The 14940-nt window shown below is 41.9% G+C and overlaps 1 protein-coding gene across 6 annotated transcripts; it reads left to right on the forward strand.

Moving 5' to 3' along the window:
* Nucleotides 1–2334: 2334 nt before the first annotated feature.
* On the forward strand, nucleotides 2335–14940 carry SNX12 (sorting nexin 12). Of its 6 annotated transcripts, XM_069463001.1 has the most exons (5): nucleotides 2335–2485; nucleotides 7319–7499; nucleotides 11940–12035; nucleotides 12569–12693; nucleotides 13085–14940. In XM_069463001.1, exons 2-5 carry the CDS (start codon nucleotides 7335–7337, stop codon nucleotides 13185–13187), a joined length of 489 nt encoding a protein of 162 aa, XP_069319102.1. In that variant the 5' UTR covers nucleotides 2335–2485; nucleotides 7319–7334; the 3' UTR covers nucleotides 13188–14940. The 6 variants fall into 6 exon arrangements, with proteins under 6 accessions (XP_069319102.1, XP_069319103.1, XP_069319104.1 ...); XM_069463002.1 differs by lacking the exon at nucleotides 2335–2485 and having other exon boundaries at nucleotides 7276–7487; XM_069463003.1 differs by lacking the exon at nucleotides 2335–2485 and having other exon boundaries at nucleotides 7276–7451; nucleotides 13085–14935.

Genomic DNA, 14940 nt, shown 5'->3' on the forward strand with positions numbered 1-14940 from the left:
TTGCCTCTAAACCTACTCTTCTTCCTGTTTTTCCTATTTCAGTTAATTCCTGATACTAGAAGCATAGACTTAACTAAGAGCTATTGCGAAAAAGATTCCTGTATTAGGTAGGAAGTTTGAAGATAGGGAAAACTGTAAACTCCCTTCCATTTCTGAGATTCTATTATGTTCCTAGCACAGTGCTATCCATTTCTTTCAAGGAGTTCACAATCAAATTGAGGGAGACAAAATAATTGAGCAATAATCAGTCCTGACTTCAAATGCAGCAGGAATTCAGAGAAAGGAGATAGTATACATGAAGTAGTTAAGAGAAGACTTCATGAAGAAGAGAACCAAGCTAAACTCTTCAAAGGCAGAAGCTGTGTCTTCTATTTAATTTTTATTTCCATAGCACCATTCTCTCACATTGTGGAAACTCCACAAAAGCTTTTTGAATGATTTTGTAATGTTATTAATGTTTATTGAATACACATTGCATGTATAGTTCTTCACTAAGTGGTGTGGAGGTTAACCAAGATTTGATGCAGTCTCTGACCTTTTCCAATCAATTAGTCAACCAACAAATATTTACTGAGTACCTATTATTTGTAATACACCACGCTAAGAATTATGGGGGATGCAAGAGAAATGTCAGTCTTAGTCCCTTCCCTTAGGGAGTTTATAATATGGTTGGTAAGATGAGACATATATGCACACAAGGCCAACTACGAATGTGAGAGCAAAATGAACAATATTGATAATAAGTTAAAAAAAATTTTAAAAGTACAGATTATTGTAGACTGAATGGATGTGGAGGCTTTATGGAGGAGATGGGACCTGCACTAGTCTCTGAAGAATGGGAAAAAATGAAATAGGCTTGAAGTTCTTATAGTAATTAAGAAGATAAAATTTGGCCGGGTGTGGTGGCTCATGCCTGTAATCCTAGCACTCTGGGAGGCCAAGGCGGGTGGATCGTTTGAGCTCAGAAGTTCAAAACCAGCCTGAGCAAGAGCAAGACCCCGTCTCTACTAAAAATAGAAAGAAATTAGCTGGACAACTAAAAATATATATAGAAAAAATTAGCCGGGCATGGTGGCACATGCCTGTAGTCCCAGCTACTCTGGAGACTGAGGCAGAGGGATTGCTTGAGCCCAGGAGTTTGAGGTTGCTGTGAGCTAGGCTGATGCCATGGGACTGTAGCCAGGGTGACAGAGTGAGACTTTGTCTCAAAAAAAAAAAAAAAGAAGAAGAAGAAGATAAAATTCAACACAAAATGTGTCAGGCTAAAGACCAAACAGATGAAGAACAACATCTAGGCTGGAGCAGGCAGCTCATACGAGAATGTTACTGAGCAGTTGTTAGTGTCGTTCTATCCCTTTCCCACCATACACACTTTTTTGTCCTTCTTTCTCTCCTTTATCCTTTTTCAATATCTTTTCCCTCTTCCTCTCTTTGTGGTGACATACAGGGCTAAAAGATTCTTCTCTGAGAGAAATGTTAAAAGCCTGAGCTCAAAACCAGACTGGGTTCAAATCCTGACTTTACCACTTATTAGCTGTGTGATTTGGGGCAAGTTACTTCATCTGTCTATGCCTAGTCAGTACACTGCAAATATAAAAATAGCACCTACGTCATGGGATTGTTTTGAGGATTAACCAAGTTAAAATATCTAAAGTGCTTAAAATAGTGCCTGGCACATAGTAAGTGTTCAATAAATATTAGCTTTTATTAAGAGAAGAAGGCTGGCTAATTGCAACATTATTATCTTGCCAGGTCTTATTGTCCCTAGATAACTAATTGTATAATTAATGAACACCTCTATGGAAGCTGGAGGTCAGGCTCTTGTCAGCTGATGGGCTAGGTATTTAGCAACCTCCATAAACATGCATAGACAAACAGGTAGGCCACACCACTTTTTCCCAGATTGCTCTCACCCCTAGGTGATCCAGAGGTACTTTAGTAAAGTAAATACAATCACCAACTTAAGAAGATAAGTTGAGTATTTAAACGGCACTTTATCAATATAGGGAGGGAAGTGACAACTTTCAGAAGGGATTTAAAATAGAGACTACCTTCAGGGAGGTGCCAGGTGAAATTAGGTTTAAATGAACTTCAAGAAGGGGAGGAGTGACTAAAGGTAATAGTATGTGTGGAAAGAGAAAGGGATTCCATAGAAAGGCAGTGAAACTCTGAATTCAGATCCCCTGGAAGACAGATTGTATGTATATGAGTGCTGCTCTTTTGTTTTCATTGCTGCACTACCTCTTTTTTACACCCAGACCTTCCCCTCCTTCTCTCTCTCTGCAGTTCCAGCCTTCTGCTCCCAAGAACACAAACACCCCAAATTACGGGGGCTTTTGATTTGCCATTTCCTTAGGACAGCATGAACAGAGAATAGAAAGAAGTTCTTGTCAGTATGTTTGCATAACACTGGGTAGGAAATTGTGAAATCTCCTTCGGGAAAAATTTACCAGCAGGAAGATGGATAGGTGTCTGTTTGATTAAGGTACAGTATTGCCTGTAGGCAGGACAATGAACTAATGAGATTCTGTCCAATTTAAGGATCCTAAATCTCTATTTCTCATTTCCCACCCTTTCCGCGTACTTGATTCCTTTTAGCAAAGAATGAACGTGATCAAGGAAACCCAATAGAGAGGAAAATGCACATCAAGTTCTGATGTCACCTGTTTTGCCAAGAGATTTGACTCAGCTACTCTTTTTTTTTTTTTGGTGTGATAATTGAGGTACAGAGGATAACTGTGCTTTACCCAATGTCACTTACTAACCCTGAAGCTCTGTGCCTCCCATGAAAAAAGGTGTGTGTTTGGAAGCCAGCTGTTAACAGCTATTATCACCTTATTACTACAAAGAACTTAATTAGCCCAGTACCCTCCACTGCCCTCCTTTCTCCACCCTATCAAGCATTTCCCTTACAAAAGACCATTTGTCAGTTATTTGCACCTCATTGTCAATTTTACTTGAACAATTCTCCTAGGGCTATTTGATTTTAAGCCTTATCTCTTCACTCATCTAAATATTCAACTTTTCGTTTTCTATGAAATCCTTCCCTCTAGCTGCTAAACATATTTGAATTTCTCCTATCTTTGAAAAACAAACAAATCCTTCTTTGACAATGCATCGCTCTCTAACTACAATACTTAGGCAAGCTTCTCAAAAGAATTTCTCTACTAAATGTTTCCACTTCTTCACCTCTGATTCAGTTCTCAATACATTGTGATCTGGGTTCTACTCCCACTGCTCTACTGAAACTGTTCTTATTTTAATAATTGTCAAATCTAGTGGACATTTCTTAGGGCTTATCTTATTTGACCTTTTTACCGTATTAAACACTGTTAAGCACCTACTTGCTCCTTTTGGAAGCTTTTTCATTCCTTGCCTTCAGAGATCACTATTGTCTCCTGGCTCTCTTCCTATCTCTAGGACCCCTCCTTCCTGTTCTTCACAAGCTTTTCTTTGTTTGCCTGCCCAGCAAGTAGGCTGGGCGTGATGGCTACTGCCTGTAATCCCAGCACTTTGATAGGCCAAGGCAGGAGGATCGCTTGAGTCCAGGAGTTTAAGACCAGCTTAAACTGGAACATAGGAACAACATAGGACCCCCGTCTCTACAAAAAAAATTTTTTTTAATTTTCCCAAGTTGAAATGGTTTTAATTTTTTTCTGATTAAAGAAGAAATATAGGTTGTTTAAAAAATCAGATCCTTTAGAAAATAATAAATTATAAATAAAAACATAAAAAACAATCAAAATTCCACCACACAGGGGTGACCACAGCTAACATTTTGGTGTATATCTTTTCAGATTTTTTTTTTTGAGACAAGAGTCTCACTCTCTCGCCCTGGGTAGAGAGTGCAGTGGCATCATCATAGCTCACTGCAACCTCAAACTCCTGGGCTCAGCCTCCCAAGTAGCTGGGACTACAGGTGCACGCCATGACTCCTGGCTAATTTTTCTATTTTTAGTATTTTTAGTAGAGACAGGGCCTCACTCTTGCTCAGGCTGGTCCCAAACTCCTGACCTCAAGTGATCCTCCCACCTTGGCCTCCCAGAGTGCTAGGATCACAGTCGTGAGCCACTGCACCTAGCCTGTCTTTCCAGACTTTAAAAATTATTATATATATCATATACATTAATGCAAATGGTATCATACTACAACATGTTTTACCAGCTTTTTTCACTTTTTCATGACTATCATTTTATATCAACAAGCATAGAACATTATTTTAAACTGATAAACAGGAGAACCTGAGAGAATGTACTTTTGGATTTCCCCAAAGGCCACATTTCCCTGAAACATAAAAAGGAAAAAAAAAGCAGAACCCTGAATTTGGCCATTTACACAAGAGACTTAGTTTTATGATGCAAGTGATTGAGATAAAAAGTCTTGTAAAATATAAAATCCAGTAAGCCTTTATAAGACTTGTCATATAAACAAATTCACAAATTAGAAGAATATGGCTACAAAAATTCATAAAATGAACAATTATTTAGTCTTAAAAACAGGATCCTTACACTGGTATCTTTATGTGATTGATTATTTTCTGAGAATAAATTATTGGAAGGATTAATAAAAATTTTGAGTCAAAGGTTTTGGTAAATAATGTTTAAAATTTTAAAGAGTACAAAAGTACTTAAAGACAATGAATAACAACTCTCACTGCCATCAGTGACTCTTGTCCTCCAGTTCTGCTCTCCAGAGACAACCAGTATTACAAGTCTCTTGAAGTCAAAGTTTTTTCATACATACTTCCAATTCACATTCCCACCAAAACTGCATGCTCTCACCAACTTTTAAATCTATCCCTACCTCTTCGTGTTTTTCTTTCTATACTGAATGCCAGCAGTCCCCAACCTTTTTGGCACCAAGGACTGGTTTCACGGAAGACTGGGGGTCAGGTGGGGGATGGCGAGCAATGGGGAGGAGCTGTAAATGCAGATACAGCTTCTCTGGCTGGCCTGAGGCTCATCTCCTGCTGTGTGGCCTGCTCTGGTCTGAGGCCTGGGGGGTTGGGGACCACAGGTGTATGCCGATTACTCCCAAATCTCTCTAACCCTGACCATGCCCTTAAGTCCCAGGCTGTATTTCCAGCTACTTGCTGGACATCTCCACCTAGATGTCTTACAGATATCCCAGATTTATCTCAACTAAACTATTGTCTTCCTTCCCAAATTTACTCTTCTTTCTGTAATTCCAGTTTTGATTAATGGTACCAGGATCCACCTAGTTACCTAAGTCAGAAACCTAGGAGTCAGAAAACTAGGAATCATTTTCAGTTTTCTCCTTCTCCGCCCAAATAGTAGTGATAGCTAACAGTTACTGGACATTTACTATTTGCACATATTTTATTTCATTAAATTCTCACAACAGCCCCCTAGGTAGCTTTTAGGCTTCTCGTTTCCATTTTACAGATGAGGAAAACGGTTTGTATAACTTGCTCATGGTTATACAGCTGAGGAAGTGGGGATTTAAACCCCGGCTGTCTAGGTCCATGGCTCACACACATAAGCCCTACACTATCCTACCATCATATCTAATCAGATACAAGTCCTATCTATTTATTTATTTATTGATTGAGACAGAGTCTCGCTCTGTTGCCCTGGCTGGAGTGCTGTGGTGTCAGCCTAGCTCACAGCAACCTCAAAGTCCTGGGCTCAAGAGATCCTCCTGCCTCAGCCTCCCGAGTAGCTGGGACTACAGGCATGTGCCACCATGCCTGGCTAATTTTTTCTATATATATTTTTAGTTGTCCAGCTAATTTCTTTCTATTTTTAGTAGAGATGGGGGTCTCACTCTTGCTCAGGCTGGTCTCGAACTCCTGTGCTCAAACGATCCATCCACCTCGGCCTCCCAGAGTGCTAGGATTACAGGGGTGATTTTTTTTTTATTTTTAATTTTTTTTATACCAACACGAATGGGCTTGAACCATACTGTTTCTTATCGCAAGGACTTTACATATGCTATTTCCTCTGCCAGAAATCACCTTTCCCCATTTCCATTCATATTTGTCCTTTATGTCTTTTCTTGTTTGTTAAAATCAGATGTTTCCTCCTCCAGGGAGCCTTCCCTAATTCCTCCAATTATGTATATCCTATGTGCTGCCTCGAACATTGGCTTATTTTGTACTTGTCACATTATAATATTAATAGTTTTGTTTACTTGTTTCCCTTGCTAGAAGGTCAACTCCTTGAGGGCAGGGACTCTCTTATTTAACTATAGGTCTTTAGCATGGTGCTTGGCACATAAGTAGTTGCTTAGTAGATATTGGTTAAGTTGAATTAAATAACAATTGTGAAATTGTAGGGGCTTGTACTCTGGTGAAAGAATTTCAGGCATCAGTGATATAGGAAATAATTTTTGAGCAGATGAGAGCAGACGAAGAGGAGGAATGATGACTTGAAATCACCACCCAGTTTACCTCTCTTAATGTGGGGCATGTGTAAATTAGTCATATAAATATTAACATTTTTATAGATGTTTTCATTTAGACGTTTATTCTATCTCCGTTATGGTTTGCAAGCAACCTCAGAGCAGTGCCAAGTGTGGACTTCTGCAGAGTAGAGATAGAAGGTAGGGAATAAATGCCCTCAATTTGCTGAGAGATGTAATATAGAGTACACCTAGAGTTAGCTTTTAGGTGGTAACAAGTGGAGGGCTAAGATATGCCCAATTTTCCTGAAAAGAGAGACTGAGAAGTCATCTTTGTTTACCTCATTCTAGTTGCTTGTTGCTTTCCTGGCACCATATATAGTGCTCAGTGAGCATTCAATTGTGTGTGGCCTGAATTGAAACTATCAGTGGTGCAAGTGGCACGGTTGCGTTCTAGGTTCTTGGTACCTTGGTATTGTTGGAACCCCACCCTCCAGAGATCACCCTTCTATTTTCGCGGAAAACCCCAACTTATTCAGGTCACCGGGCTTGGGCCTATCACTGGAGGATCCTAGCTTGCTGGGCAGTGCCCACTGCTGATTGATACACGTTAGGAGACAATTTCTTGGGTTGAGGAGCGGCGATTGGCTGAGCCTGCCTGTGGTGCTTCCCTGGGTATTGGGTGGTGCGTACTGCAGATGCAGGTTCCGGGGCAGCCACGAACACCACCCGGAAGCCTGAATCAGGCCTCCACTCTACAGGACGCGCTGCAGTCAGCGTGGCCACTATTCAGGGCGCAGGGCCCGGGGCCGGGGCGGCGTGCGCGTGCGTGCGTGCGTGCGCGCCCGTGCGCGGCGCCGCTGTCTGTGGGTTGGCTGGTTATTTTGCAAGCGGGAGGGGCTGTGCGCGCTCCTGTCTCCGGCTTCTGTTCCCCACCCCCCTTTCCCGGTCAAAGTCTCTCCTTCGGAAAGATGTCGGACACGGCAGTCGCTGACACTCGGCGCCTTAACTCCAAGCCGCAGGACCTGACCGACGCTTACGGACCGCCAAGTAACTTCCTGGAGATCGACATCTTTAATCCTCAGACGGTGGGCGTGGGCCGCGCGCGCTTCACCACCTATGAGGTTCGCATGCGGGTGAGTCACGGGGTGAGGGAGACAGCTGAGGGAGGACCGGGCGGAGTGGGGCGGGGAGGGGGCTGCCATGGGGACAGCAAATGGCGGAGAAGATGCTTGAAGGGGTCATTTGGGGGTTAGGGACTTAATAGGTTTGGAGAGAGGTCTGCAGATTCGGTTGTGGTCCGAGGATGCAGAAAACTCCATCGGACAGGGGTGAGGGAAAACAGAACCCATGAGGAAGAAGTGAAGCATGGCTGGATAGGGTGGGGAGGATGGAAAAAGATTAGAGTGAGGAATTCAAGGAGATAGGAATCATGACTGTAGAGACAGAAGGAAGAAGGGAGGGTGGAAGAGGGCTTGGGGGATGGAAAGCCAAGGCGTTATATCGATATATCGTTGGGTCTCATAACTAAACTAGGTTGTGGGAAGTCAGTCTGAAGAGGGAGGGCAGGAAGGCTGGGCTTCTTCCTAATGAGGTCTCCCTGGGATGATGGAGTTAAGCAAAGCCTTTGGTTAAAGGAAAGATAGACTCCAGAAAAGGGAGACAGTGGGCTTGTGGAAGCAGAAATAAGAAAGGGAGTCTCCTTGAGACTGAGTGCTTCTCTGACTTGTGTAGGATTCGCATCTGAAGGAGAGAAGTGTTTTATGCTTAAGTTTTCTCAGGTACTACATGCTGTGTCTCATCATGAAACCTTGCCCTGGGATTGGTGGATTGTCAGTCACTGCTCTCATCCTGTGCTGCTCCTTTAGATTTGAAGTATCCAGAATGTTTACTTCAATATTTATTAGCTCTCATTTGGTTTCTCTGTATATGAATGCCTATTTTTTCTTTCTGTCCTAGATTAACCTTTTGGATTCTGACCTTGGTCTGTAGTTACTTTAATAAATGACATTTCAGGACTGCCCAGGAGTGGCTTCTTCCAGCATGCACTACAGAGGACTTTATGCTCTAGTGCTTAGTCCGCAATACAAGGATAGAATATGCAGATGGAGTACATGGTTTGCAGGCTCTTTTGCCCAGTTGAGTTAGTTATAGGTGAAAAAGTTTGAGAACTATTTTCTAGTTTTCCTTATGTTTTCTTTTCAGACTAGCAGGTCAAAATGTTCTCTATGGACAGCATCCTGATCAAACAGCATTGAAGACCTAAAAGAGTGTATGTTCTTTCATTTTTGAAGGAATGAACTGAATAAGAAAATGTGGTCTCCTACCAGGGCTTTGAAATCTAATTGCGAAATGATCTCCAAATTCCAAGTTTGGCAAAGTCCAAACTGAAGAAAGAAAAGTGAATACCAAAACACGAGAAACACTTGTCTATATAAAAACTATTTGAAATCATCTCTTTGGGGAAGAATGACATTTAGGTCCTTCAAAATATGATAAAGGAAGGGACTTGTCAGTGGTGGAGAACTTAATTACCTGAGGGAGCCTGGGCATAACTTGTTCAGTATAACGGCTCTCTGCTGTGGGGTTTTGGAGTCATTCAATGCATTACCCGAGAGCCTTAGGGATTAGGAATGAAATAGCGCTCCACTTCAGGTATTCTAATAACAATAGAGACTGTTCACCTAGTGCCTACTATATGTCAGGCACTGAACCAGATTTTAGTTTCTATCTTAATCCTTACAAAAACTCCATTTTACAAATGGGAAACTGAGGAGGAATGCAGTTTAAGTAACTTGCCTAAGTACATATAAAATGGGGCTGGGATTTGAACCCAGGTCGGTCTGACTCTTTTGACTACACTTGAGTCCCTTTGACAAGGCTTAGTTGCAAAACTTTAGTGTGTAAAATTTTTTGACCTACTAAGTTTTTCATTAGTCCCCTCCACAATTTCAAATTATGATAATAAAGTTGATGGTGGTTCCTAGTTCTGTGGGTTTGAGTTAATTTGTGTTGTTTATGTTAATTTGTATGGTTGTATCGGCTTTTAATGTTTTTATTGAACTCTGTTTGGAGTTAAAATCACTGGTAAAATCATCAGGTTTTAAATTGCTATTTTAAGTGATTGATCATGGTATGCATTATAGGGAACATGAGGCTTAGAGAATGGGCTGTGGGAGTTAGGCACAGCCCATTCTACTATACCATACACATAGTATAGTAGAAGCAGATGTCACTGACTTTTTTTCTTTGTCTAATAGCTAAATATCTCTGAAGCCGTTCTCTTTCATTTTGCTCAGGAAGGAATCTCCCCTTCCCCGCAATGGGGAGCCTAGAGAGGTGTTATGGTGACCTTACATGACATGAAACTTCTTAAGCGTCATTTGTCCTGTGGAGTTGAATGTTGCTTCTTTCTCTCCTTTCACTTGACTTTGTGTTGATCAGAGCCAAAGGACTCTCAATATCCTGTACTGTGCAATCTTGGCTTCCTTATATGATCTATTGGTTGAAGCCAGGAGACTATCCTAATATGTAGTAGCCCCTTCCTTAGATGGCTAGGTGCTGAGATGAAAGGCCATTATTGTCACCATCCTGTGGGGGTAGGGAAAGAATAGCATTTTTATGAGTCAAAGGAGGAAGTCCACAAAATGGTAGTGGGTGTCTTGAAGAATCTACTCAGCATTTTTTTTCTTTTATTTGGTGCTTTGTTTCTGTGTAAGTCTACTAGTTAAGGTTCTATGGTTTGGGGATCACAGTATCTGTAATGAACTCTGATGGAAACCTAAAATCACGTGAGACTGAAGGGCTTTTTTTTCTTGCAAGATTCTGAGAATTTTTTCTATAATGGTTTATTTTGGTTAGTTAATACATGCACATGGTACAAAATTCAAAAGGTACAAAAAGGTATACTGTAAAAACTAAGTCTCCCTCCTCCATCTGCCCTCCAGAGGTTCCCCTTTCTTAAGAAACCACTGTTTCCAGTTTCTTATTTATTCTCTTATAGAACGGTTTAGGTAATAAAATATTACTTTACATGTATCTGTCTCTCCATTTCAACCCATTGAAATTCCTTGGACCTGATGTTCATGGGTGGAGTTGTAGCTAATGTAAGTCGGCCAGTTATTTGGCTTTTGATGACCTATATCAGAACTGTATTCTGAAAAACAATTTCCAGATTCCAGGACTATAAAGCATGATGTAGTGAGGACTGTGTGAAGCTCTCACAGAGCTCCAAGATCCTTTTTTCTTGCCAAGAGTGGAGAAAGGAGAGAACTAGTTCCTTTTATTACCCATCCACTGATCTGAATTGACTGGCATGAAATATGGTCAACAGTAGTACGTGTGTTTGGCCATTTCTGCTTAGAACTTGTAAACAGAAGTGAAGATCAGGACTTTGTCAGGGGGTTCATGTTGCCTCTAGAGCCTTGGGAATTTTCTCAGTGATTAAGATATGGGAATCAGCTGATTTATATCAGGGAACAAGCTATGGTAAGCCAACTTATGTAATGGCTATTTCGTCTGCATTTTCTAGATAAGGAGAGGATAAACAGATACATAAGGTCTCAAGTAATTGAGTCTTTATTGAGTAACTTGCATGTTTTGCATTTTAGAAGATGCAGAAGTAGTCATGGTTCCTAATCTTAATGAGATTGTAATGTAGTTAGGTGGACAAAACAAACATAATGCATAAAATAATAGTGTGTTGTACGATACTAAAGTATAAAAGTCACAGGAGTTCAGAGGGGAGGGAGACCAATAAATCCAGTTGGTGTTGTCAGGAGATTTTCCTGTATGAAGTGAAACTTCAGTGGGGACTTATAGAATGGAAAGGATTTGGACAGAAAGAGCAGAGGAAGGCATGCCTTGGACATGCCTTCTCTTCTTTTTTCTTTCTTTTTTTTTTTTTACCTTCTTTTATTATAATATTCATTAGTGTTGAGGTTGACGCTTTCTCTTCTTTACAGAGAACTTAAATTCACTTTTTAATGGAAAATGTGATATATGCACATGATGAATTCAAATTGTACAAGGAAAAATGTGACTCTCCCACCCATTCCAAAGTCAATCACTATTTAGCTTTTCATAAATATTTTATTCATTAAGTGTACACATATATTTCTTTTTAATCACAAATAGAGACAAACTACTGTTCTGTACCTTGATTTTACCACTTAATATGTTTCCATACTGGCATATAGATCTTTCACATTCTTTTCATAGTTGTGTCATAGTCTGCGTACCCACAGGTGTACCGTATTTAATCAATTGCCTGCTGATGGACATTTGTTATTATTACAAATAATAAAACGCAGTTAAAACTCTTATATATACATATTTACATACAAGTACAAGTCTATCTGTAGGATAAATTCTAAGCAGCACGGGACTTCTGATCACCAACTGTGGCCAGGTTGGATGTGGTAAAGGTTGGTATTCACTCAGTGGTGTTTTGAAAGGTTTATGGGAACATGGTCCATAGGAGCTATTTCTTCATTGGGTGAAGTGGTTCTGACAAGTGGCCACCACAGGTTGAACATTACTTGCTATCTCTCTTCTTTCATTCTTCTTCCCTGTAGACAAACTTACCTATCTTCAAGCTGAAGGAGTCCTGTGTACGGCGGCGCTACAGTGACTTTGAGTGGCTGAAGAATGAGCTGGAGCGAGATAGTAAGGTATGGCCCCATTCTCTGTGGAAAGAGTGAACACATTCTTATCTACCAAATCTCAATATATTGGATCTGAGGGATACCCTTTGAAACTTGAAAGTGGTAAATTCAGGACAGTTTTTTCTAAGTATTACTTTTACTACTAGCTACTTTTAGTTGTACAACTTAAGTATTACTTTTACTACTAGCTACTTAAAGTTGTACAACTTAATTCCTATAGGTGCTAAGAATGAAAAGTATGGTGTTGGAAAAGTCCCAGCTAAATTCTTGGATGGTAGTGGATGGGAAAGAAATAATTATTTGGAGTTTATTTCCTTTCTTTTGAGATAGTAAACCTCTCCTCCCACAGAAACAGAGTTGGATTAATTATTTGATGTGAGTCATCCTGACTGTTATAATGGTCTTAGTTCTTGCAAGTTGCTGGCTGTGGGACAGGATGGACCCTATGCCTAATTAACAAATGAGGTATACAGTGCTTTACCATCTCATTCTCACTCTGTCTCTCTCCCATGTGGCTGATATTTTGTGTCTGCCTGCAGATTGTAGTACCACCACTGCCTGGGAAAGCCTTGAAGCGGCAGCTCCCTTTCCGAGGAGATGAAGGGATCTTTGAAGAGTCTTTCATTGAAGAAAGGAGGCAGGGCCTTGAACAGTTTATTAACAAGTAAGCCAAGTTCCTGGGGGCTCTGCTTGCTACTTTTGCCATCATGGTCCTTCTTTATGTTTTGTCTATCTCATCTTTTGTAATGGGTACTATGATGTGGCCCCAACTGTGTTGTGGTAAAACTCCATTCCTTTGAGCAGAATTCTGATCCTATATGTTAGGGCCTAAGAAAGCACTACATGTTGGTTGTATCTAGAGATTTCCCTGCCTTGCCCCGCTATGCCCCCTTTCCCTCTACAATATTAGAGTTGGGGTGGTACCCTACTGCTGTCCTCCAGTGGCTTGAACCTTAGGGCTGATCTTGCCCTTCCTTCCCTATCCACACCCCCGTACCTCTGCTAATTCTCTCTGACTCCAAATACTACTGATAACCATCTTGGTCTCTTTCTAGAATTGCTGGGCACCCACTGGCTCAGAACGAACGCTGCCTACACATGTTCCTGCAGGAGGAGGCAATTGACAGGAACTACGTCCCTGGGAAGGTGCGCCAGTAGGAGCCCCTCTCACCACTTGCCCTCTACTTTCCTGCTGAAATGACATTGGTTTTTACACTAAGCCTCTCTTTCCCTTTGATCTGAAGTTGGCTGCCCATCCCCTGGCCTCATAGACTGTCTGGCATTGTGCTCCTTGGTACCTGACTACACCGTGTGGGCACTCTGCTAGGATCCTCGTCTCTGAGGAGAGATGGGAAACCACAGGCAGATGCCCTTTGCTTGGGGTTGGGAGGTGGGTGGGGGGATTGGACTGGAAGGCAATTTCTTGGGCATTTACCCATGCCAGAAGACTAACCTTGGGGGGAGGGGGTCTTGTGCTGGTAAGGCACTTGGATACATACTGATGCTGCAAGTCCAGGGGATTTTTCTTACTCTTAGGTTTAACCAGGAACACTGAGCAGGGAAAAACCCTGCCTTTCCTGCCTGCATGAACTTTTTCCTTTTTGGGAATGTGGTAGAGACCCAGAAGCTCTCCTTTTTTTTTCTAGGCCTGCTCCCAGTTTTCTCAACAGTTTCTTTTGTTCCTTTCTCTCTCCCTTGTTGCTTTTCATGGCAGTAATCCTCCTAGAGTCCAAGCATTATGTTGTGTGGGTTTTCTGGGCCCATCATAATGGCTGCTTCAGAGTCAGAAGAAAGCCATAGGGCAGTAGGGGAGCTCCTATTGCCTAGCCCCTCTCCTTTTGTGGCTTCCCATTCTGGCTACCCACTCACCAGTAGGTGAGTTAATATGGGTCAGCAGTTCTCCCTCCCCAAGCCCTTGCTACTTTATGGGTTAGCTTTGCAGGTTTGGTGGCTTGATGGGTGGGGGTAACTCACCACTACCAGGTAGCTCCTTGAAGGGTGGGAGTTGATTATGTTCTAGGTTCCTCCCAGTGGTAGGGAAGGGCATCACCACCCTCTTCCTTCCATTCTCCTTTCCCCCTGTCCCATTTAGTGCTGCCACTGGGCAGAAGCACACAAACAAACCACGTAGTCTCTGACTTCTCACTGAGCACTTTGAGCTGTTGAATGGGGCTCAGGGGCAAGAGTTGTTGCTGCTCTCCCCAGCTTGGTCACAGGGTTATTGAACTGCCTGCACTTGTTTCCCATGCAACTCCAGCGTTTTCCCCAGAAATTGAACTAGGGATAGCAGCTGGATGTGAATTTTCTAAATCTTAGAGTCTGAAACAGCTTCTTGAGGCTGGCAGCTGTCCTGAGCTTCTGTCTGGGAGGTAGTGGTTTGTTTGTTGGGGCCTGATTTCTGTCCCAAGTGGTGGGATGAGAGCAAGTTAACTCTGCTGCCAGGTGAAAAGTGGGAGCTCTTTGCTTAGACTCCCTGTCACAGAAGGATCGGAGTTTTCTATACAAGGCCTTGGGGAAAAGGATTGCTGATGCTGACATGACCCTGATCAGAGAGATTAGGGTTGGATTTTGACATGGATTTGGAGCCTATATAAATGTTGAAGTTCCCTGAGACAGCTCTCCAGGTGCTGAGCCTGTGCCAGGGGCTAAGCAGCCCCTAGAGAGAGGCTCTGCTCCCTTTCCCACCTCGCCAATGTTGGTGTTGTTGCTGCCTTTTTGATTTGTATCCTCTGTTATAGACTTTTTTTAAAAAAAAGGTTCCTTCTTTCATCGTGCACAAGTGCTGAGAGTCTGAGGCCCCATTTCTGCTGTGTATATATCCTGACTCGGGGCTTTTTTTCAGCAAACTGTTGATTCTTCTGTCAGACAATGTCATATTCAACTCTGTTCATATTAAACCACTGTGAAGCAA

This window comes from Eulemur rufifrons, chromosome 30, assembly GCF_041146395.1.
Source record: "Eulemur rufifrons isolate Redbay chromosome 30, OSU_ERuf_1, whole genome shotgun sequence".
NCBI classification, from domain to species: domain Eukaryota; kingdom Metazoa; phylum Chordata; class Mammalia; order Primates; family Lemuridae; genus Eulemur; species Eulemur rufifrons.

What these genes read in the sequence shown, in the direction of transcription:
- SNX12 (XM_069463001.1), top strand. Translation starts at nt 7,335, where the DNA reads ATGTCGGACACGGCAGTCGCTGACACTCGGCGCCTTAACTCCAAGCCG. An exon ending in CCTATGAGGTTCGCATGCGG is followed by an intron (nt 7,500 to 11,939) that starts GTGAGTCACGGG and finishes TCTTCCCTGTAG; the next exon opens with ACAAACTTACCTATCTTCAA. An exon ending in AGCTGGAGCGAGATAGTAAG is followed by an intron (nt 12,036 to 12,568) that starts GTATGGCCCCAT and finishes GTCTGCCTGCAG; the next exon opens with ATTGTAGTACCACCACTGCC.